Source organism: Vipera ursinii, assembly GCF_947247035.1.
Source record: "Vipera ursinii genome assembly, chromosome: 5".
Classification (NCBI taxonomy): Eukaryota; Metazoa; Chordata; class Lepidosauria; order Squamata; family Viperidae; genus Vipera; species Vipera ursinii.
In genome coordinates this window covers 53,624,785-53,651,024 of record NC_139518.1, presented here as the reverse complement: position 1 = coordinate 53,651,024, position 26,240 = coordinate 53,624,785, and the positions used below count along the sequence as shown (strand labels likewise).

The 26,240-nt window shown below is 36.0% G+C and overlaps 1 protein-coding gene across 2 annotated transcripts in view; it reads right to left on the bottom strand.

Annotated features, from left to right (window-relative positions):
* The window catches only part of NHLRC2 (NHL repeat containing 2), a 36,591-nt gene extending 10,386 nt beyond the window's left edge, over positions 1-26,205 (bottom strand). The window contains exons 1-7 of one of the 2 annotated variants that reach the window (XM_083364743.1): positions 25,818-26,019; positions 21,061-21,213; positions 14,944-15,399; positions 14,066-14,187; positions 11,451-11,580; positions 2,315-2,408; positions 1,302-1,533 (exon numbers count right to left, since the gene is read on the bottom strand). In XM_083364743.1, coding sequence (XP_083220869.1) covers positions 1,302-1,533; positions 2,315-2,408; positions 11,451-11,580; positions 14,066-14,187; positions 14,944-15,399; positions 21,061-21,213; positions 25,818-25,986 — 1,356 coding nt within the window. In that variant the 5' untranslated portion in view covers positions 25,987-26,019. Of the gene's footprint in view, positions 1-1,301; positions 1,534-2,314; positions 2,409-11,450; positions 11,581-14,065; positions 14,188-14,943; positions 15,400-21,060; positions 21,214-25,817 lie in introns of both variants that reach the window. The other variant, XM_083364742.1, reaches the window with a different exon arrangement.
* Positions 26,206-26,240: the final 35 nt, after the last annotated feature.

Here is a 26,240-nt window from a genome sequence, read left to right as displayed (position 1 = left end):
CAGATTCTGTAATAGCTTTGCACCATATAGTATCAACCTTGTGAACTCTCACGACAGACTCTTTTTTCCTCTATGTATTCAAAATCGACTGTGATTTACATACACACACACACAGACACACTTACGTTTTGGTGTTATTTTTGTATAATTTGGCATTATTTGATGCTGCTATTATATTATTTTTTTCGAGACCAGTGCATAGGAATTTTATTTTAATGTTTATCATTGTGTATACAGGAAAATGAAAATAAAGGTATTTCAACTCACTTCAATTCAAAATTTGTCTCCTGCCATTTCATAGTATCAGTTCAGATATCTAAAATAAGAATTCTTACATAGACTGAATTCTGTTTCAAAGGTTTGTTTTGTTGATCTTAAAATTTGGAATATTCCTTAGCTATCTATAAATGGTAATGTATCTGTTTTTATGCAACAGAATTATAAAAGTGGGGAACTCTTTCAATACCTGTGTTTTTTATTGATGACCCTTAATCATGGTTTTCTGTTTTTTAAATTATTGTGATTAGTTTGTAAGGTTTTTATATTCATAATAATAATGATGATGACGATGATGATGATGGAAGGGACCTTGAAAGTCATCTAGTCCTACCACCTGCTCAGACAGCCCTATGTGTTTCCATTGGATTGTTTTTACCTGTTATGAGCTGCCCAGAATCTTTTAGATAAGATGGGCATCCAATCAAATCAAAACAAATAAAATCAATCAAATCTCAAAGAAATAATGAGAGAGAATTAGTAAGTGATGCAATGACATAAGGTTATGTATTAAACACTCTGATGAAGCATTCAGACTGGCCTTTTGGTTCATCTTCATGATTACAAAACATTGAGACCATTTTTTTGATTAAGTTTATTTTTTTTACTTATGCCTGCCTTTTTATTTAAAAATGTTAACGGCTATTTTAAAATATTGTGCTTCAAGCTATGAATGGCAAAATCCAACTTTTTGTTAACCATTAATAAGAGAAGATTGTTTATTATTTAATATAGCAACTATTTTTCCTAAAACAAAATTTGAAAACAAATCTTCATTGTCCCTTCTGGTTTCACAGCAGATATATCTGCTTGCTGGCATGAATCTGGTGATTATTAGCTGACTAATACAATTGTACTGAAAGTTAATCTTTTTTTAATGATCTCAATTAAATATTGTAATAACTAACAAATAAAATGTGACCAATTGGCATTTAAAATAAGTTTTCATCCATAGGGATCAGAGATGTTCTAATCTGGATGCATAAGATCAATGGGAAACAGAGAGAGATATAGATTTAGTTTACCATTGGATCTCTCTCGCCTCCTACCAGGTGTTTCACAGCGCCATCTTTTAGAGAAATTGTTCGCACAGTACTACTCTCACTATCTGCCACAAAAAGGCAACTCCAGGGATCTTCAGCAGCAACAGAGAGACCAGAAGGCTGAGCAAAGCCAGCTTTGTGGGGATATGCATTGTTTCGGTTTTCTTCGTTTCCACTTCCAGCAAATCGAAGACAAGTTCCTTTCTTTAAATCACTTTAAAAAAAGGAGGGGTGGTGAGATTTACATAGGCTCTACGTGCACTTGAACTTATAATTTGTACAATGTTACATTCATTTTTTTTCATGCTGTGATCAAAAATAAGCTTTCTTTTCCATATGTTTTAAACTATGAAACAATTCAAAACGTATTTTATGCAGAGTTCAGTGAGTATAATATAGGGAGAGAGAGAAAGAGAGGAAGATGGAAAGATGGGAGGAGGAGTAGGGAGAGATTTCTATAGTGTATGTAACGCTAATTTTTAAAAAAGTTATTTCTTTTATATCCTATTTTTCTCCAAGAACTCAGCTTACAAAATAGATTTAGTTCATTTTATCTCCATAATAGCAGCCCTTTCCTTGCAACCCTAATCAAGAAGACAACTTGATTACAGCAGTGATAGATGTACTGTTGGAAGATCTGAAGACACAGGTCAGGGCACAACATCCAGGATAATATGGTCCACATATGTGGTCATTAAGAGTTGACACCAAGTTGTTGGTGCATCGTCATCAATGAATCAATCAACCATTGTTTTAATGAAAACAGAATGTGCCCATTCAAATACTCATTATCCCAAATAGTTTGCATTTCTTCCTGAATATACTAAACTAAACTAAATCTAGACTGAGAAAGTATGTATAACAATATTTAGTAGGGCTGTACAATCAAATTATTATCACTTATTTCTAGGCGGCAAACAAATTAATAAATAAATAGCGTAAACAACTAATATGATCATAGGGTGCTGGCAAAGCAGTTTAATATTCTAACTTACCTTCCTTTAGGTAGTTTTCCACTTTCCAACAAGAGTGCCCAGATTTGATGTATACCTGCCATGGCAATCCAGAGAACACTATCTTCATGTGTTGCTGAAGCAATAAGAACACATAGTAAAAATGATAATAAATGATCTTTTGGTAGCAAATTGCTTCATTATTTATATATAAAAATAATTTCAAATTGCTCTGTAGACATGTTTTCATTTTCAATTTGGATAATTAACATGTTCAACGAATATAATTCCATTTTTATTATACTGTATAAAATGTATACCCACCAACAATTGTGCATGCATATTGCAATCTAAATTAATCTAGGCTTTAAATACTTGCTAGGTGCTTACGAAACTACTGCATTCTAAGTATTTTTGAAAAATAAAATCTACAGCAATCAATGCCATAAAATATGTACCATTTCCTAAAATAGGAAATGTTTATAATAACTGTGTAATAAATGATAGATCAGTGGTGACTCGACAGGAACTGAAGCTCGTTAACAATCTCAACTGATACGAAAGCTAGCAAAGGACTAATATTAATTTTAACTATGATCTGAAACATTTTGTGGCACTGGACTGCTTAACATTGTAGCAGTTTACAATAGTACATAATTGTATTTACTGTTCTTCTGAGGATCTAATTCAGCAAAGGATTCTATACTGGAAAAATAAAAACGTTTTATTTCTACCTCGTTGATTCAGAATTTTGTGGAAATCTCAGAAAAAATTAAGGATCACTTTGAGCTCCAAGATGGGTTGCAAATAAATCTGTTATCAACATCATCATAATCAAACATCAACATCTACCTATCCTAGGTCCTTGAGAATTATTCACTATATAGATAAAAATGTCAAGTCCAGTCCAGTTTGACTGCAACAAATAACAACAACTACAACAACAACAACAACAACAGAGTTAGCATGGGGACATAGAAAAGAATAAAAAAATAGCAAAATTTGATTTCATCTAGTACCGTAGGGTATCTCCAGTGGAGGAAGTTGTTTGTTATGAGGAGAAAACTCCAACTCTACAAAAGTGGTTTAATGAGAAATGTACTTCGGTCTCTTCTTGTTTAAACAAAGATGGTTATCAAGAAACTGTTAATATCAATAAATAAAAGCAAAAAGAGGAAGATATGGCAAGGAGAGCCTTGACCAATTTTGACTGGTAATTGTTTATGCCCCTACCTGAACAAGGATGACTTGGGCACAATAATTCATACTTTCATTACTAACTGGTTGGATTACTGCACAGTTAGACTGCACTTAAGGACTGTCCTGTTTAGCAACCATTCAAAGTTACAATAATCTTGAAAAAGTAACTTTATGATCAGTGCTTGTGTTTAGAACTATTCATATGATCAACTTTCAGACACTTTGCAACTGGTGGGCATTTACAACTGTTGAAGTGTCCCATGGTCAAGTGATCACCATTTGCACTCTACACTGGCTTTCAAAGAGTCAATGGAGACGCTGGCAGTAAAACTGCAAGTTGCTATCTCATTATGTCTCGCTTAATGCATCACTATGACTCATTTAACAACCGAATGGAAGTTTTGCTTAGCAATCACATTACTTAGCAACAAAACTGCTGATCCCAATTATGGTCCCTAAATGAGGACTACCTGTAATGACCACCACATAATGCAGCTCTTGGATTCAACCCAGAAGCTTCAGCTGGGGCAAAATGCAGTGGATAGATTATTAATACTGGAATTCCATTTTAATAGAATCATATACGTAAGTACTAATATCATTGTAAAGAGTACCCAAATCAAAGAGCTAGTGAGGCCTATATTATGAAGTATTAGGTTATACTAGACACTTCCTTGAATTAGTTCAATCCAGTAAGAAGGTCATGAGAAGGCCTGCTTAGACTTCTCACTCTTGAGATGAGAGGTAAAGATCAACAGACATTCTCTGCTGTTTCTCCTGTATTTCAGAACATCTTGCTTCCAGAGGTTTGTGAAGACCCTCCCTCTAGGCATTTTATGAAGGTGTTAAAGTACAATTCCACCTTGTTTTTAACTACTATAAATAATTCTCAATTTATGGCCACAATTGGGACCAGAAATTCCATAGCTAAAAAGTTGTTAAAGGAGTCACTCCTGATTTTATCTTTTTGCCATAGTCATTAAGTGAATAACCATGGTCATTAATTGAATCATGTAGCTGTTAAGTGAACCTGGCTTCTCCCAGTGACTTTGCTTGTTCGAAGCTCAATTGGTAATCATGTGATCTTAGGATGCTGTAACCATCAAAAATACTTCCTGGTTGCCCAATGCTTGAATTTTGAACATGTGACTACAGAGATGCTGTGATAGTTATTAAGTGTGAAGACCAGTCATAAAATCACCTTTTTCAGTGCATTGTAACTTTGAACAGTCATTAAAGAAATGATTACTGAACATGGTTGCTATCTTGATGATTTCTATAACTGTATGCTTTTGTTTTGATTCAGAAATCCTTGGTGTCCTGCAGTACATTTCAGCAACTTAAGTTTTTGATTATATCTTATCAATTCCAAAAAATTCCAAAAAGATAAAAAACAACTTTGATCAGAAATGGCCTACTCTATTGAGGTGGCCAAGTTTGTGTTTTTAAAATCAGAATAAAGTATATTTCTAAGCAGAAAGCTAGTCCTTAGAAATACAATTTCCTATTTGCTTTTCCCATGTGATGAGTACAGCAAAGGAAAGGAAAGCAATCATTCTAATTTCTTTTGTGGAAATAGCCTTAATTTCCAAAGGCTTTGTTGTCCAATAAAAGCAACAAGATTAGGAGTGTGGATGGGAAATGATACTGTATTGACGCAATACCATTGTGTGCGTGACTTGAATCTTTTAAGAGTTGATAGGTTTCCCTTGTTCGTCCTAAATTATTATAGAGGAAAATATGTATTAATTATATAACACCACACATATGAGCTTCTAAGTTTCCTTTTGGAATTTATTTACACTGTACAATTAATAGCTCTGAAAAACCTTTATGACCTCAGTGCTTCCCAAGGGATTCATCATTTCCTGAAAAATAATAATTCCTTTTCTGGGAAAATATTTTAATACATTTAATAGATATAGCAAAAAGTAGAGCGCATCCTGGTGGACACTATTACGAACTGGTACTTGGTCATATAGCTAAAAACTATAATGAAAAGTCCTTACTATGATACAAACATTGTGGATTTTCAAGTTAGCTGGTGAATTTTTGTCATTAACAGAGGCATTCCTTAAAGACAAAACAAAATACATGAACTAATCAATAATGAAATAATAAAATGGCGATTCAAACAGAAATGCCATTATCATCCAATCCAGCCTCCAACACATCACATATCATGACTCAAAGCTCAAGGAAAGAGCCATATCCTGAAAGGCTTTCTGAAACCTATCAGAAAAGTCAGGGTTACCTTTGTGGTCATAAGAACTATCACTGAAAATGCATGGCTGCTGGAAAGACCTGGAATATACCTTCCCTCTCAGAATATGTGGGACAGGCAGATACCATAGGGAGAAGGCAATCCTATAAGTCAGAGGTCCTCAACCTTTGGGGCACGAGGGACCAGTTCCATGGAGAGAGGTGTTCCCACGGACTGGAAGGTGCATGGTTTTGTATGCTGCCTGCATCCCACAGATGGGGCTTTGCTTGTCTGTGCGGACCAGCTGCTGACATGTTGCGGCCCGGTACCAGTCCATGGACAAGGGGTTGGGGACCCCTGCTATAAGTAACCCAGTTGTGTGCCATGTAAGGCTTTTAAAGATGATATATAGTCCTCAATTAACAACTGTGTGGTCCTGAAGTTACAACAGCAAATAGGACTGCTGGGCTTGCCATTGCTACTTGATGAGGTCATGTGGTGTCACACTTTATGAACGCATCGTTTATCAATAGAAATTAGACTCCGAATTGCCATTATAACCTGAGAATTATGAAATGGTACCGTCAGAGAAGAAAAAAATAAATATTGCTACTGGATTCCTCTGGGTATTCAAAGGAAGTGGCAGTGTATGTCCCTTTCAGAAATATTATTGCATAATCCCAGTTAAGGAAGTAGGAACCTGCTGTATTTTTTAAAATTCTTCACAAAATATATTACCATACCTAGCTTGTAATGAGCTTTTCTTACCGTTCTAAAACCAATTACAGTTTGCAATAATATTACCACATTATCTGCAGAATAAGAGCCAGTTTGGTATAATGGAAAAGGCATCATTAGAAACTGTGAGACTGTGAGCCTTAGGCACAAAACCAATTGGGTGATTTGGGGCAGTCATTTTCTCTGAGTCCTAAGAAGGAAGCAATGGCACTTGTGAAAAACCTTGCCAAGAACAGACAGCAAGAACTGAATATATGGAATATAATATATACTGGTCCACTGGCCAATGTTGGTTGCTAGAAGTCTTCCTACTTTAAATAATACTAATACATTAGCTTGAACAATCATTGACCTAAGATATATCTATATTAAACTCCTTAATGGTTTGTACTGTATCTGATGGTTTCTACTATGGAACATCTTCATTATCAAGCTATCATATTTTTAAATAAAAATGAGAAACTCATGCCAATAAACCATTGTTATAAGCAATCATAAAAGATTCTACAATAATATCTATTTATTTTTGGAGAATAAGAAGCAGAAAATTATAGAAAGTAAAGAAGCATTTATTAGGAAAGCACAAGAAGAAGCAAACTTTTTGTGGTGGCTGAACAGCTTTTTTATCTAAGAAGCAAAAGGGCCAAATAATGATTAACAAATGAAGCTGCAGCTTTGGAAATTTTACAGAACAATATATTCCTCAATTCTGAGCCCAATCTATTTTAACAATATAATTGCTTGTACAACTTGAGTAAACAATAGATTCAATGTGTTCACGAGCCTCAACAAGACAATGAAAGAATGTTTTCTCAAAATTAACTATCTCATATTCTGGAAAAATAAAAATTTTGCAATGGTAGCCTTCAGGTTGATTAGACAAGTTCTCACTGAAATCTCAAACCTGGCTTTGAACTCTTATCACATCAAACTATTATATATAACGGAATGTGTCAAAATGTCTTGATATGCCAAAACCATAAAATGCCTTTTATTCGGGACCTAGCTTGCCCCATTGCAAATAACTGTACCATGCCATAGATTAATAACTCAATACTGTAATGTCTAATAATCTATGTCTGTAAATAAGATAGAGCCACCAATACCTTAGTCCTAAATAATAATCTCCATAATGATTTAGGTTTATCTGCTGTTCAAACACATATGAAAAAAATGAAATCTACTTCATTTCTACTTCAAACAAACAAACCACATTACGGCAGAGCATTATTTGTGAGTGAAGCACATGATCTTTTTATTGAAAATTATACATTAAAAAACTGAGCCAAAACTTTCTAGAAATTATTTTGATGGGTGGATTGGAGAAATTCATTTTATTACGCAATTTTGAAAATTGGAAAATTAAGAAGAGAATTTAAAGAATTTAAGAATTTAAACATGAAATTTCCTGTGGAATTTGTTTAGAATCCAGAATATATTTAATTTATTATATAATAAATAGTGTGTATAAATATGTTATGCATCATTTAAATTTTGAAAACCATATGCCACTGATAATCTTTTTATTTTAGCAATGTCAATACCAAAGATATAACTTTTAATATATCAAATAATAATAAAATAACCATTTTCATTTAACTGCAGTATTTAATTATAGAAAGACCATAAAAAACACAGGCACAAGAAAATTGATGTTAATCCATCCATTTATAATGTTTTAAAATGCATGGGAAAGAAGAGTCAAATCCTAAAAGATATTGTCAAATAGCAGGGTCTGCCAAAACTGCTGAGGAAATGACTTTTGTCTGTTCTTTAAGTCATTTTTCAGTTTACACAGAATAAACCCTCGATAAACAATCAGCCTAAACCTGAGTTTTAAAAATTATAATTTTATTTTCCTTCAAAACCTCACTCTAAAGCTGCAGAAGTGCAGAGTTGCAGAATCAGGCATATTATGCATCAAAGTCCATGAACGTGAAGAGTGATGCTTTCAATCACAAACTGTCTTTTAAAGACACTTATCTACATTAAAGACAAATGTACATTAATTTTTTACAAAGCATTTAAATACTGTCATATGTTGTGTATTATATACACTTGCCCCTTTACCAGGATGTTTCCTCATATACAGTATGCATATATGCTGCATATTTCAATATTGTTTACTTAAAATCCTGCATGTTTTGTAGCATTATAGTAACTTTTGCTAGCTATGCACACAAAAGCTTGAATCATAGCTACACTTATAGATCGTAACACCAAGGTCTTAGATCTGTGTCTTTCAGAAAGAATGCAGCTATCAAGAACACTTCACACTTCAACCAAAAATGCGTTTAGCACTGCTTGATTTCAATAGCACTGAATAAAAATAGATGAGAATGGAAAGAACATCCTCTGCATGTACATGTTGAAAACCCCATGGTCCTTAATAAAGTGGTAAGATGCCAATGCTATTCAAAAGCACTAAAGCTGGAATATTTATTATTTTAAAAATTAAAATATAAGTATTATTAAATTCAGAAAAATATTAAACTGTATACTATATACGTTTAAATTGTCTTTGTTGTTACAAAATGAATGCATGTTCCTAAGAAAAATATGCTTGTCTTAATGTCTTAAATGAATATACACATGTTGTGATGTCCTAATATAATTGGAGGTAGACTTTTGGCCTTATGACCATGTACTTTATAGTTTGTACTACCATTTTGTTTAATCTTACTGAAAAATGCAATGTAAATATATATATTTGTTTGACCACAATTCTGCCAATCAGGTTTTACATATTTACTATTGAAAAGAGCTGTTTTCTATATACAATACTTCCAAATCCAGAAAACACCCTCCTAAAAGTTTCCTTGATTTTGGAACAGCGACTATCAATATACTTAGTCTACTATGTTTCTTCCTTAACTAAAAATACAAATTAAAAATATATTTTTTCTAAATTTAATATGCATAATCACATTTAATTTATCACTTGTTAAAACTTAGTTTTTTTCATAACATGAAAATCTACAGGTAAATTTTATGTTACCTAAAACAACTATAAAAGGATAGAAGAGGATATCTATGGAGGTTTTCAGTCATCCAGGTCATAGTTATATCTGAAAGATGCTTTTTCACGAGGCAACTGTCTGAAGAGCTGAAGAAGCTTCTTGGATGACAAGCAAAACGTCTTCAAAGAAATACAAGAAAAAGATGCCTGGTGAAAAAGCATCTTTGAGACAGAAGATTTACTTCTCTAATAAAATAGTTTGTAAGGAAGATATGTAAGTTATTTACTCACTACTTACATACACTTAACCACATTGTTGAAAATTAGATTAAAATATTAATTAGGGAAATTAGTTTTTGTAATTATACAAATAGTTATGAAAATAATTTAGTTCCCATTTATTTATTCTCTGTACTTCTAAACAGCCCCAATACAGTTCTTTTGACAATAGAACAATTAAATATATGAAAATATGAAAACATAGAAAAATATTACTATTGTAACCTGTATTTCTTAAAACTAATAACTAAAAAGACTCTTGATCATACTGGTAAATATATAAACCATACATGCAATAAGCACAAGATTATTACAGGGGAAGTTGGATGGAAGTATGAGAATAAATAAAGATATTTTGTAAAGTGTTGCCTTTTTTCCTAGACTCCTTAAAGAAACACTGTTCATTGTGTCTATTTTTGTAGTGTGATTTAGCAGCTATAAATCATACTGGGTTTTATTCTTAAATAAGTAAATAAACATTCCTAAATGTTTTGAAAAAAAATTATAAATATAAAGCATTTAACAGCATTTTATTCTTTAGGATTAAGTTCTATTAAATAAAATAGGTCTGTAACCTTTCTCAAACTTTTCTCCCCTTTCACTTATATATCTGATAAAAAAATATTTTGCATTAATATACATGAATCAAATGAGTAGTAAACCATTTTAGAACAGTAATCTTAAACAGCAACCCTCATGACTATACTTTATTAGTATTAAAACCTGAAAAAATATTCCACATTTTTAACTTTATAATAAATGTAGCAAAATTACTTTAGAATCCAATCTGAATTCGTTACTGGGACCAAAGGTTCTTCCAAGCTTTTGGACTCGTGTTGGAGCCCATCTTCGGGGAACTTCTCAATCTCCAGGATGTGTGCACTGGGCTGTTCTATGTGTAGTATTTATGTTAGCCTGTGTGATACAAAGATCGTCTGGAGGTAAGAGAAATTACTAATGTAATTTACCAGATTCCCTGCATGGATTGCCCCTGTGACTATGTAGGACAGACGGGGAGAAAGGTAACCATCAAATCACAAGCATATGAGTGAGCGATTAGATAAGAAGAACTCACTGGTAGCCTTACATTGCTATGAACAAGGACATGCATTCAATTTCACAGCTACTAAGATTGTTGGCTAAGCAGGAACAAAAATAGCCAAAGAAATGATTGAAGCCTGGGAAACAAGCCTCTTGTCTGTCAACAGAAGTGCTGATTTACCACCAGTTTACCAGGTACTTAGAAGCTGAGACCCCAGCAGCACAAGGAAACAACAATGAATGACTTAATAGCCGGCCATTAACACCCCAATCAATAACTAAAAGCCATATAAACAACTAGGGTACCATATAAATACTATGCATAGAACAGCCTATTGCACACATCCTGGAGATTGACAAGTTCCCTGAAGATGGGCTCCAATGTGAGTCCAAAAGCTGGGAAGAACAAACCTCTGGTCCCGGTGACCAACTCAGATTGGATCCTGCAACGTTATCCAGGGACATGTATATTTGCCTTCATTCGGAAAATTATTTCACTACAAGATACAAAATTCTATTTTCCATACGCAGGTTTTATATCTGGGCGAATAACTGAACACATGAATAAAAAAGAATTGCAATTACCTTCAACATATACAAATTATTGTAAATGCTGATCAGTCATAATCTTTTGTGCTCATGAGATAAGGGAAGGGATAAGTAGAAGAGACAAATTAGATAACTGGCAATGGCATTAAGACTACAATCTTTGAAAAAGCATCATAAGTAAAAAGTAAATAAAAACATCATAAAAATACCTAAGCTTCCCAAAGTTATATCCCATGGTGAACTAATAGGCTGCTCATCTCCTTTGGCTCCTCCTTCCTTATCAGTGCCTTGTATTCCAACTCCTGCAACAGTGCTCACTAACTCCAACCGCAGGTCAATCTAGAATCAATTGTTGATTTATTTTAATAAAAGAGAATATGTGTAACTCAGGGTTGATCTGTGGAAATCCTGGCACTCCCTGAGCTTGGTTGTTACTAATTACAAACAAACAAGCTCATAGAGCACCAAGGATTCACATTTATTTTTGCAGTAAACTTTTAGAATGGCACATCTTTTTATACTGTTAACCGTTTTTAGCAAAATATATTTAGTACTGTAATATTTATTTTGAATATACTACAATTGTGCAAACAGGGAGAGCTTGCTTGTGCCCTGCTTTATAGTTAGCTACCCGAGTATCACATATCTTTAATTCTGAAATATTTTGTATCTTTGGTGAAGACTTTATATCTGTCTGCTAGGGATAACAATAGTTTTCTTCAGTTACAACATTGGTTTTGTTCATTAATTGGAATAAAATTTATCTTGCTAATTCACTATCTATACGACTAATCCACAATATAAATTAATGACAAAAAAAGTTAATGTAAAAAAAAGGGAGAGCAGTATAAGTTTTTTTTATTTTTTTATTTTTTTATTACATTTATATCCCGCCCTTCTCCGAAGACTCAGGGCGGCTTACAAGCTTAGCAGTAGCCTTCATTCTATGTATATGCCTGCTTATTAGGGCTTTCACACACACCCCAAGCGGCATTATTACAAAGTCAGCTTAATTGCCCCCAACAATCTGGGTCCTCATTTTACCTACCTCGGAAGGATGGAAGGCTGAGTCAACCTTGAGCCTGGTGGGATGCGAACCTGCACTAATTGCAGGCAGCTGGTGTTACTTAAGGAGGCATTAGCCCACTGCTCCACCAAGGCTCTGTGAAATGAAATAAATGAAAACCTGTTTTTTTTAATCTTAACTCTAAGACTAGTGAGTAGACATGGCAACCATTTCAGGTCTTACAACTCAATAGCAAATACTAACATGGAAAGTTTGGATGTTATTACTAACACTACATGACAATTAGGATGCTTTCATATATGCAGGATCTAAGTTGGTGGGAGATGATTATTAGCACCAAAATACCAATATTTTGCGATGCTAATGAACTAAGGTTTGATATGCAAATGTTTACCAAATGGTTTCTAATGACCTTGTTTAACAACTGCCTCAGACAGTAACTGTTCAGTTATGACAGTGATAAAAAAGTAACTTTGTGACCAATGTCTTCATCTATGAACAAAAATATATGAAAAAGAGACTTTGCAGCATCCATGATGTGTTTGTCATTAAAAGTGGCTCAGATGTGTTGTCCTATGCCTGACCTGTTTTCTTTCCCCATCCCACCTCTTCGAAGAGATTGCCTAAAAATGCTCCTTCTTCTTATGTTGTTTTTCTCTGCAGTGCAGCTCTTTCCTGAAAGGTGTTAACTGCAAATTAATAAACTCAGCTCTGTTACCTTAATTAGTTGATTAGAACCCTCCTGCTGCCTGTCTCTAACAAGAATGTAATCAATTTCACAATGAAGGCTTTTTGGCTCCTAAGCAGCTCACAGCTGCAAGTGTGCAGCAGGCGCTTACTCACTAATAATTTTTTCCTCTCCACTGAATGTAAATGTAAACATTAATTTCCTTCTTGCTAATTATTCTAGCATTGGAAGAATATTCCAAAGGGTGGAGGAATGGAAAAAACCCCCGATTAGATTTGCCATTTTACTCAGCTTCTTTGTGTGTGAACATTGTTCACTATTGGGACTTACCCCATCGTTTGGAGCCATATCCGTCTGATGCCGTAAAGCAGGGGTGTCAAACTCAATTTCATTGAGGGCCGCATCAGCATTGCGGTTGCCCTCAGGGGGCCGGGTGGGTATGGTCAGGGTGGGCGTGGCCTACTGGGTGGGCGTGGCTAGAGTGCATATGGCCTACTGGGTGGGCATGGCCAGCTCTACATCGTTCCCATCAAGGGTGCCTATGGGGGCCTGGACAGGAGTGGGACAGATCTGAGGTTCTCTGGCAGAAGGAGGGTCTCTGGGCCAGGGCTAAGGCAGTGTGGGCCGTTCCCTCACTGTTTCCAGGATGGCTTCGCGGGCCACATGAAACCACTTCGTGGGCCGGATCCGGCCCCCGGGCCTTGTGTTTGACATGTCTGCCGTAAAGCAACAGAAAGCTGGAGTAATATCATAAGCACAGTTGCAGTCATGTGATTTTTCATTTAGTGAGCACTTTGTGTAATGGACAAGCTGTTTATCCCAACTGCAATTGCTAAATGAGGATTACTTGCATTTGATAAATTGCTTTAAAAGTTTATAGAAAAAGAAAAAAATAATACTTTTTTTTCTATATACTTGGAATATTTTTAGGAATACTTTAGGAATATTTAGGAATACTACTGCTGATCACATTGCTTAGCCCTTGAATAATTGTGTCAGCATTGTTTTCTATTATTTAAAAAATCAAGGTAAGGACCAGGTTAGGGCCAGATTGTCTATGTTGTTGCTAAATTGGTACTGACATGATAGAACATAATGAATCAATTTACCTTTCTAATTAGATGGTTTTCTGTATCTGCTACATAAATAATATTGTCCTTTATGGCAACTCCTTGTGGAGAATTGAATGATGCTTCTGAAAAATTTCCATCATTTCTTCCTCTGTTTAATCCTTGAGCAAAAATAACATCAAACAAGAGTATAACTTTTGCTAGAGGTCGACAATGGATACACAGTCATGTCACATATAGGATGCAAAGGATTTTATATTATATTAATAAAAATAGCAGTACAGCTGTGGGTCTAATCAAATCAAATTTAATAAATGTATTTAATATGTTTCCACAGAAAACTGTGGAGATTGTCTTACAAAAGTAGAATGTTTAAATTTATACAATGCCTGGTAATATAATCTGTTAATCTTTAAACATTAATAGACAAACACATTCATTGTATCTACAATAATTTCCTTTAAAGATTCGGCTTTCAAAACAAGGAATTGTATAAATGCAATGCAAAATGGAATGGAATGCCTAGGAAAACATGCAGCTAGCTCTGTGCTAGAAGAAGTAATTGAATTTCATAGATTCTACTGTTCATATTATTTGCAGTATACCAGCTTCAAGTCTGAAAAACGAGGTATCATTTCCATGATTTTGTGGGGTTATTAGACCTCAGAATTAGACAATCATTTATTTGGAGCTCAATCCATATACATTCAAAGAAGCACTTTGTAGGACTGGAAACAAATTTTAAAATAGTTTATTATGCAATATTAAAGAGTTGTAGAAGACAGAATTCAGGATTTGCCTTGGGAGGTGTCAAGATGAAATGCAAGGTTTTAAAATAATTATTTTATTTCAATCATTAATCAACAGAACAAAACAATAAAGTGTAAAATTTTAAAATATATTTAGATGACCCTTACCTCCAATGATGTGCAGAATGTGACCATTTTTTTTCACAACTAAAATCCTATGATGTCCAGTATCTGCTATTACCAATGTATTTTCAGAACTATCTACTGCAATTTTCCCAGGGAACAGCAAAGGTGAAGAAGACAAAGAGTCTCTATACAGCTGTGTTCTAATTCTATTACTATTAATTTGTCCTTGTTCCTTGTAGTATTTTAAGGCTATAGTTGTAAATAGAAATAGTTTGTCCTTGTGCCCTTCGCCAACCAGACTGAACAAGATATTGCCACGAGGTCCAACAATGACCAAGGTTGGCCAGCAGGACACTTCTAGCTCATGCCAGAGGCTTGCATTAACATCATTTACCACAGGATGAGTGATGTTATATCTAAGAACAGCACTTTTGATGTTATCCAAAACTTTTTCGTTTGGAAATTTTGCTGAGTGAACACCTATAATAAGGACACCATCTGAAAGCATAGATAAGAAACAAACAATGAGATTTATGGCATTAACAATGAAACATTTAAACATCATACATACAAAGCCACATTCAATAAACCTAGTTGGAATGCTGTTCTGTTCTGGGATAAGCTAAATAGTTATACTATGCATGTGGTCTTCAGCAAGAGTGAACATGTAGAACTTCACTGTAAAAATATATAAGACTGTTAATGCCAAGGTATAAAATGTGGTAGATCAAAATGGATCAAAATGCAGTTCTTCCCTGTTGGACTGACTCCTCTAATTCTAATAGATAACTCTTTCTCACCCTCCAAACAAGGTGATATACCATAAGCTGACTTCGTATTGGTTATCTCTACTACAGTATTCTTAATATGTTATAATCAAAGTAAGCAATTAATTATTCAAAGAATAAGGGACATGGAATTCCAGATGGAAGTTAATAGGCTATTCCATCATAACAGAATTTAAAGCGAGACTCAACATATTTACATCTGCATTTGTATAAGACAGGTACAGTAAAATCCCTGTAGCTAAATAAGCGTATTTGCCCATGTGGGGATGGTGACTGTAATTTTCTCATTATTACATTGTAAATTGTATAGGATCAACATATATTTGTACATGGAAAGGCAAAACTGTCCATTTTTTCATAGAAGAATATGAAAATGTTCTTTAAAATACTTTAGAATATTTAGGAGAGGCAAGTACCACTTTGATATTTTCATATGAACTGTCAAGAAAGGCATCCAATACTTTAGAATAAATTTCTTGAGTTAAATTGACTTATAACACCATTTTATCCAGCTCAATGCTGTCTATCTTGAAGGCAATGAAAACTTTAAGTTTCATACAAAGGTTTTTTCTACTCATACTCAGGAATTAAACATGGTGTTTTTGCATGTAAAACAAAGAGCTTACCAATGGTATTAACAGAGGTTGGTGGTGTCAAAAGAGTGAGATGAAAGCATTCTCTTCAAAGTGCTTCCTTTGTTGTATATTTTGATGTTGCATACACATACCAAGGAATAGGGCCGTAACTTTGATGCCTCAGCTGCCACTCTGCCCCACCCTGCCTCTCAAACCCATTGCTCTATTACTGAGCTATCACTTTTCCCTTCATCACAGAAACAGTACTGTAGTGATGTTCTGTGAGATGAACAATGAAATCTATAGAGACAGATTTTTGTAATGGAAACAAAAGACAAATTGACTTAGCCAAGATTTAGCACCTATAATTGTTTTGGTTCTGTTTAATTATAATTCTGGTTTTTTAAAATCATTATTTTTATTATTGCTAGCTGCCTCGAACAATTTGGAAGAAAAACCTGGATGTTCCTCTAACAAACAAATGTTGTCAAAGCATTGAAAGTTCTTTGAAGTGTTTTGTTAGTCGGAACCATGACATCTGTATCTTTTCCTGGTTTTTCTTTAAATATGTAACAGCACTTAGGGTCGGATTGCCCCCCCTCCCCCGGCATATTCTGCAGGTAATACAGAAGAGATAAAGAACTGTGTCGTAACAGATTTCTAAAATTCATAATAAAGCATTAAAATGAGAAAGCCCAAACCTACCGCATCAAAATCAAGAAAGGAAGCAGCCTCAATCAGGAAAAAGCAACGAATAAAACTTGGAGTCTGGCTTAAACACTGAACATATTATAACACACCTTTATGGTGATTAACACACTGGACAGCTTATGCAATCAACTTCAAAATGACCCCCTACTGTACTTTTTTAAATTAAATTTTGCAAACCAGAAGACTGAATAGCAAAACTGGACAATTCAGCACGACGTCTGAGGCTATGGTTCTTTGTCTTGTCTCTCAAGGTTATTTTCGCAGCCCACTTTACAAGACAGGATAAGACAGATACAGAGAGGAACTATTATAATGCCCTTCTGAGAAAAAGAAGTTACAAAAATCTTGTTCATCTTTCTATTATGCAGAGTTGACACAATATCACCATAAATAGCTTTGTGTTCTGTTAAGAGACAGAATCCTAGATCAAAAGAACTGAGGAAATGATAGGTCTGATTTCAGTATCCTTTCCCACATACTTAAGTGACTTTTATATTGTATTTAATTTAATTTATTACCCAGTAGAACAAATGCTTTTAATAGTTTATTTGGTTTGAATTCAATTGCATTTTTCTGCTATAAAAATGATCTGATAAAGAGAGCATCAAGGGTACTGCAATAAGTAATAAAACATTCATTCAATATCTTTACATTTAAGTTCAAAAAGCTATACAAGGATTTAATAGGAATAAGGATAATGTTGCACTCTGCTTATCATTTTGAAGACATGCAGAAGTCTGCAAGAGTTTCTAAATTATTCTTCCTTCCTCTCCCTATTTTAAGAATTGAAGATAAGTAGCATAATTAATGCAGAGACTGGACTCCTAGAACTGCTACTATCTGTACTGTATAAGTAGAATTTAGTCTTACTGCACAAGTGAGAGTTGTTATTATATTAGTTTCCTTTTGCTTGTTGTTAGTTGTGAAGTCGTATCCGACCCATTGCGCCCACATGGACAACGTTCCTCCAGGCCTTCCTGTCCTCTACCATCTTCTGGAGTCCATTTAAGCTCACGCCTACTGCTTCAGTGACTCCATCCAGCCACCTCATTCTCTGTCGTCCCCTTCTTCTATTGCCCTCAATCTTTCCCAGCATTAGGCTCTTCTCCAGTGAGTCCTTCCTTCTCATTAGGTGGCCAAAATATTTGAGTTTTAGCTTCAGGATCTGGCCTTCTAAAGAGCAGTCAGGATTGATTCAACTGGTGCAGAATGCAGCCGTGCGAGTTGTGTTGGGAGTCTCCCGATACTCCCATGTTACACCTTTGTTCCGCGAGCTGCATTGGCTGCCGGTTGCCCTCCGGGTGAGATTCAAGGTGCTGGTAATGACCTACAAAGCCCTACACGGCATGGGTCCAGATTACCTACGGCAGCACCTGCGGCCGGCGTCGACTTCCCTCTGTCCAGTGCGCTCCCACAGAGAGGGCCTCCTCAGGGTGCCTCCGATCAGAGAATGTCGACTGGTGGCCCCCAGGGGCAGGGCGTTCTCTGTGGGCACGCCAGACCTGTGGAACCGCTTGCTGGTTGAGCTCCGGATTGCCCCTGACCTTCGCTCCTTCCGGCGGGATCTAAAAACCTATTTATTTGAGCAAGCTGGCCTGGTCTGATGGGTTTGGGGTTGGGTTTTAATATGGTTTTAACTATTGTATATATCAGGCATAAATCATTTAATTGTTTTTAACTTTTGTACTTTGTTTTTTAATGTTTATTGCCCTGTACACCGCCCTGAGTCCTTCGGGAGAAGGGTGGTATAAAAATTTAATAAATATATAAATATAAATATATATCTCCTCTAGGACTGACCGGTTTGATCGCCTTGCAGTCCAAGGGACTTGCAGGAGTCTTCTCCAGCACCATAGTTCAAAGGCTTCAATTCTTTGGCGCTCAGCCTTTCTTATGGTCCAACTTTCACAACCATACATTGCAAGTGGGAAGACCACAGCCTTGACTATACGCACTTTTGTTGGCAGGGTGATGATGTCCTTGCTTTTTAGTGTGCTGTCTAGATTTGCCATGGCTTTCCTCCCTAGGAGCAAGCATCTTTTAATGTCTTGGCTGCAGTCCCTGTCTGCGGTGATCTTGGAGCCCAGGAAAATAAAATCTGTCACTACCCCCATTTCTTCCCCATCTATTTGCCAGGAATTGAGAGGGCCGGATGCCATGATCTTGGTTTTCTTAATGTTTAGTTTCAACCCAACTTTTGCACTCTCCTTCTTCACTCGTAACATGAGGCTCTTTAGTTTCTCTTCACTTTCTGCCATTAGAGTGGTATCATCTGCATATCTTAGGTTGTTGATATTTCTCCTGGCAATTTCAATTCCAACTTTTGATTCATCTAGCCCTGCCTTTCTCATGATGTGCTCTGCATATAAGTTAAACAGGCAGGGTGACAGTATACAGCCTTGCTGGACTCCTTTCCCAATTTTGAACCAATCCTTTTGCTAAAAATAGCCAAAATTGATGCTATTTGATTATGAGTACATATGCACTGAAATGAAGAAATAATAGCAATAGCACTTAAGACTTATATATTGCTTCATAAATATTTACAGCCCTCTGTTAAGAGGTTTACAGAGTCAGCATATTGTCTCCAACAATCTGGCTCCTCATTTTATCAACCTTGGAAGGACGAAAGGCTGAGTCAACCATGAGCAGGTCAGAATTGAACTGCTGGCAGTCGGCAGTTAGCCTGAAATACTGCATTGTAATCACTGCACCACCATAATAACATAATAACAATGACACTAAATTTATCAATTAAAATCTGCAACAGAAATGGCAATATCACAAAACACCAAATTTTATCATTTCTATGAAGAAGAATGCAACAGAAAACACAGCATGACATTAATCAATATGCAATACATTCATGTCTTAAACTGCTACCATATTAATATAATTTTGCTACTGAAATGTAATCTGTTAGATCTATCCCTTTTTTTCCTGCTCGTAATTTCATCTGAAAGGTAAGGAAAACTTCACAATTGTTTTAATGCATAGTGAAGCAATAGACCAAAAAAGAGAATGAAGGAAAAATCATGTAGTGTGTTCTGATTTTGTATAGGCAATAATCCAGACACTAACAAGTTGTATTTAGGCAAATCAATTTGAGTAAAATAATATGTTTTCTATTTAAAAAGAAAAGTAAGCTATACTTTAAGACAATTTCATTGACAACAGAGAGAAAAGAGTAAAATACTGCGCAGTAAAATTCTAGGATCAAGCTAGATTTAAAACTGCATTGAAAAAGAACTGGCTCTATCCCAAAGTATTTCTGTCAAGAAGCATTTCTTCATACAGCAGTCCAACAGGTCATTTCCAGACTATCAATGTGATAAGAATGTGCATTAGGTTTTAAAATAACCTTGTGAATACCATTATGAACACAGAAATAGCCCTAGCAAGGATAAGACAGGAAAGCATTAGACAAATGTTGTTGGTATTAATTCCTGTGGATTTGATGCATATATCAATATAGACTTACAGGTTTTAGGTATGCATAATAGTTAAAAAATATGCACTAACGTTGACAATGCCATGAAACAATTCTTTGCATTTTTTAATCATCTTCTATAATATTGGTATTGAATTTGAAAAGAACTATATTTGGAGAAACAATGTGTCATTTTGTAAAATGTGTACTTCAGGGCATTGCAATTTGTGCTTGTTCTCTTAAGACATTTTTCAAACTTTCTGCAATAACAAAGTGCTAGATAATAGTAGAATAGTAGAATGCACAAGCCACCCAATGAAATTTCCATGTACTGCCTAATTTTTCATCTTTAAAAGGAAAGGATTTTTTTTTGCAAATAGAATACTATTATGTTTATGTATAGTTCCCATCTTCATTGTTAAAGGATTTAGAAAGGAAGGAAAGATAAATTTTCACTAGCTGATTGTTGGTACATGAAGGAAGATAAGGTTGAGGCATCAAGCTGGCTCCAGCTCATGAATGTGGAGTGTAGTAAAATGAGAGGCAGAGCCTAAAGAAGGGAATCAGCCTAGAGTTGTTTTGTTCCCACTGTCAAAGTCCAACCCCTCTTGAAATCTGTTATCGATCTTTGAACAAAGTATTGACTGGTTAATACCTTTATCAGAGTACTTCTCCTCTAAATCATGAAGATCAGGCAAAATATGGATGCAATTGATGCAGCAGTAGGTGAAGAAATCTAATACCACTACTTTTCCACAAAGATGTTTGTGTAAAGAAAGCGAACCTTCGGTATTCAGCCATTGTAAATCTGAAATCAAAGCTCTAATTAATACATTGTTTTAAGACATTAAAATAATTAAACATATTCTGAAATAACAATTGATGATCATATTTCTTTTTTAAAAAAACCATGATTTCCAACACAAAAATATTCTTAATATTCAAAACCTGTAATTCTTCATAACTCTCAGTTAATCTAAAAATATACTGTTTATCATTCTGTCCATTTACTAGATAACAAAGGATAAAATAAAACTATTCAATTTAATGTTAAAATAGTATAATTTTTTGAAGTGAAACAAGAATCCACTTACAAAGTTTATAATTACCAAATTTCTAATTATAAAGCATAGCAGAGATGACATATGTTACAACAATATCAATGTTTTGTTTTCCTATCTGCTTCATCAACTATTATTCAGTATTTGAGATTAGGCACAGAATCATTAGCACCTTTGTTGAAACAACAAAAGAAGTCTCAAGCGTTTTCAAAAACATTTTTTTGAAATACATGCAATAAGCTCTTTTCAATACAAAGGAAATACACTGAAATGATTTTAATGTTTAGGGGGAAAATTGAGGAGTGAATTACAAAACAATATATGAAAGAAGAGTAAATGATTGAGATGAAGGGGGAGACTTAAAAAAAGGTGTCTTTATGGAGTTGATGCATTATTCAGAGAAATATAGTAGAAAAATTTAAAGCACAGGTAATGTGTAAAGCAATAAAACAGAAGCAAGGATGGTCTGTGAGTAGAAATTTTTATGCAAATAGTAAATTACATCTCCTTTGCGTGACCCTTTCCTACTGCTGAAACTATTGCTTTGCTCTCAATGTGTAGAAGATCAAACAGCTAACTCTCTTGAAATTTCCTTTCTCTCCAATCTCTCCATCCGGTAATGGGGGTGGGGAGAAAAAAACAAAGCAATTTCTGTAGGCAATCTCTCCTTTGCTTGACCCTTTCCTGCTGCAGGTGCAATTACATTACTCTTGATATATAGAAAATCAAACATCTTACACGTAATTCTTAATTTATGACAGCCATTATGATTGCCTTTACTAAGTGATGTGATCAAAAAGTGGAACATTACATGACTGCATTGCTTACTGATGGCAATTCAGGCAGTTGCAGTTGTCATAATATCAAAACATCAAAACTAGCTTACCCCCTGACTTTGCTTGTGAGAAACCAGACCAAATGTAAGTGTAAGCTGCTTGCCAACACCCAAATTTTTTTCACATGACTGCAGGGTGCTGCCACAGCTGCAACTTTGAGGAACGGTCATAAGTCTCTTCATTCAGTACCGTCAAAATTTCAAACAGTCATTGAATGCATGGTCATAACTTGAGCACTACTTGTACTCTCTTAAAATCTCTTCCTCTCTAATCTCTCCTTTCTGGGGAAGGGGACAAGGATGGGCCAGGCAAAGAATAAATTTTCTACACAAATTGCTTTGTTTCTGCCTCTTCTTGCAGAGTGAAGAGATTAAAGAGATTTCAAGAGAGTACTATAATCTGTTTCCATAATGCACCTGTAGGTCTCAGAGTGATGGTGCGATTGCATTGATTTCACTATGTATAAAAGCAAACACTTTACTCTCTTGAAATCTCTTTCTCTCCTATCTCTGCTTGGTGTGTGTGTGTCAAAAGTGATTTCTGTAAGAAATCTCTCCTTTACCTGACCTTTACCCCATCCAAGAAGAGCAGAGAGATTGGAGAGGAAGAGAATAGGTATCTGAAATGGTATAGGGTTTCCTATGGTATAGGGTTGGACTAGATGACCTCCAAGGTCCCTCCCAACTATTATTATTATTATTATTATTATTATTATTATTATTATTATTATTATTATTATTATTAATTTATTTATTTTATTTAGTTACATTTATATACCGCCCTTTCCCTAAGGACTCAGGGCGGTTTACAGGGAATTAAAAAATCCACCATACAAAAGTTAAAAAACCAAATTAAAAAATATTAAATTGACCCTGTACACTTAAAACCCCAATTAAAAATTTCTCCTCAGCCTGGGCCCGAGAGCTCAAAGAGCCAGGTCTTCAGGCCCCGGCGGAATGATAGGAGGTCGGGGGCAGTTCTCAGCTCCACTGGCAGCTGGTTCCAGAGGGCAGGCGCTCCCACTGAGAAGGCCCTATCCCTGGGTGTCACCCGCCGGCAATCTCTTACCGGCGGAACCCTGAGCAGACCCTCCCTGTGGGAGCGCACTGGGCGAAGGGCGTTTGATGCCGGCAGCAGGTGTTCCCTCAAATAGCCCGGACCCAGGCCATGTAGGGCTTTATAGGTAATTATTATTGCCAGTGGGCTAATGCCTCCTTAAGTAACACCAGCTGCCTGCAATTAGTGCAGGTCCGCATCCCACCAGGCTCAAGGTTGACTCAGCCTTCCATCCTTCCGAGGTAGGTAAAATGAGGACCCAGATTGTTGGGGGCAATAAGCTGACTTTGTAATAATGCCGCTTGGGGGTGTGTGTGAAAGCCCTAACAAGCAGGCATATACATAGAATGAAGGCTACTGCTAAGCTTGTAAGCCGCCCTGAGTCTTCGGAGAAGGGCGGGATATAAATGGAATTAAAATAAAAAATAAAAAAATAAGATTACAAGAGAGAAAGTTGTTTGCTCACACACACACATTTGAAGCAATTTAGAAATAACATCCCCCCCCTCACCTGCAGAGCTTAGAAATTAAAAAGAAAGGGATATCAAAGAATATGATGTCTGTGAGCCCTTGGCTCCCAGCCCAGGCTGCTAACTTGATCGCATTGCTTTTTATGTGCACAAGACACTAAACAGGTACTCAATATTCCAAAGGGTGGGGGAATGGTTAGGAGGCAACAAAAGACAAAGGTGTAAAACTCAGTAGTCTTTTCTCTTTCCAGCCCATAAAACATAGTTTGTCAAATCATCTATGGCAGAGGTCCTCAGCCTTTTGGGCACCAGGGACTGGTTCCACGAAGGGAGGTTTTTCCGCAGACCAGAGGGGGCATGGTTTTGTGTGCTGCTTGCATCTCGCAGATGGGGCTTTGATGGTTTGTGCGGACTGGTTGTTGGCATACTGCAGCCCAGTACTGGTCCACGGACCGGGGGTTTAGGACCTCTGATCTATGGCATAGATCAGTAGTTCTCAACCTGTGGTCTGCAGACCCCTGGAGGGGGGCATGCAATGTCATCACATAGGGTCTGTGAAGACTTGAAGAAATTTATGATTTAACTCTTGGTTAAATCTTGGGGGTCAAGCCATGGTCTGTGGCCAAAAAAGGTATTTAAAAGGGGTCCGTAGTGAAGAAAAGGTTGAGAACCACTAGGATGGATGATATGATAAAAGGGTCACATACATGGATCCTACATGTAAAATGTTAAATTTATTTGATCACATTTTTCTTTTTTTGTACAGTTTTTTCTTTTTGTTGTTGTTGCTAGTGTTGAATGTATATTTGTTTTGTTTCAGTTTGTTTTTTCTGTTTTGTATTTTACTTTTTATGATAAAACAATATATAAAAACATTTTATTAATCATTTGTATGATGAAACTGAGAGAATGCTTATGATACAAATTGTGTATAAGACCACCAGTGCTGTAGAAGAAGAAAAAAACTGAAATTCAAAACAGTAGTCATAGGCTGCCAAAATAGGCTTAAAAATAACTCAACGAAAATTAATAAGAGAACAAGCTAATACACTATATGAAGGAAACATACACCAAACGCCAAAGTACAATTTTGAGGCCTTGTGTAAAAGTATAGCAATGGTAGATCATTACAAAGCAAATATGAGCCAATGGTGAGATATGACTGAATTAAAAAAAAAGCATATACAATTTCAGACTACACCAACAGACGACGTTTCCAAATTGTGGTAAATAACACTTTTATGCTGCTTAGTAAACATAATTCTGAAGGATCCATGTTACTCTCTGAGTTGGTTGCTTTCTTGTAGACATTTCATTACCCAAACTAGATAACATCATCAGTGCTAGTAAGAAATAGGGTTTGCTTTTTATTTATATTCTACAGTGGCTAAGATGGTAGAGGACAGGAAGGCCTGGAGGAACATTGTCCAAAGGGTCGCGATGGGTCGGACACGACTTCGCAGCTAACAACAACAGTCAGTGGCTTGCTCTGTCAAGTGTTGGTGGGGTTGGTCTTAGAGGTTCTTTGGTTGAGCTGTTTACTGTTGCTTGGATACTATTTACTTCTTGATTGTTGGGACCATTCCTTACTAGCACTGATGTTACCTAATTTGGGTAATGAAAGGTCTGCAAGAAAACAACCAAGCTGCTCAGCTGCCCTCCTTTCAACCCTGACCTACGAATATTCTCCTTTGACAAACACAACTCTTTAAAAAGGATTCAGAGAAATCAGAATGAGAGCAACCAGAAGATCAGGGGATATGACGCCGACTACAAAACATGCTTTTTAAAAATCATAATAAACTCGCCCCGGAGGAGAGCAAAGCTATAAGTTGACAAACCGGGAGCAAACTAAAGACTGGGAAAAGTTCGACGGCTCCCGCCAAAGAGATCAAACACCAGTGGACGCCGTGAGTCCTTCGGGAGAAGGGCGGTATAGAAATCAAATTATTAAATTAAATTAAATTAAATTTAAAAGCTCTGGCTCACCTGCTCCAAACTCGGGAACTTTCAAATCCCGCTCCCATCCGTCCACCTTCTTCACGTGCTGATACACCAAGTTCTCCTTCTCCTGAAGCGTGTTCGCATCCTCCAGCGCGTAGTCCAGCTGGCTCTGCAAAGGCGAAAGACCGGGCAAGCCGCCCGTCATCGCCGCCATCGCTCTCCCCTCCCTACCCTGCAGAGGACACAAGAAAGCGGGCGTGATTTTTACCACCCTTCCCTTTGGCTCCCGGCACTTTCCAAACTCAAGTCTGTCCAGCCATGTTGCAAAACCAAACCAAACCAAACCAAACCCCCCACACCCTGAATGTTTATATCCTGTCGCCCTCGTGCCAAACAAAACTTTGGACCAAAGATGGGTTATTACTCCCTTTCCAAAAACAACGCTTTCCAAAAAGTACAAGAAATCGC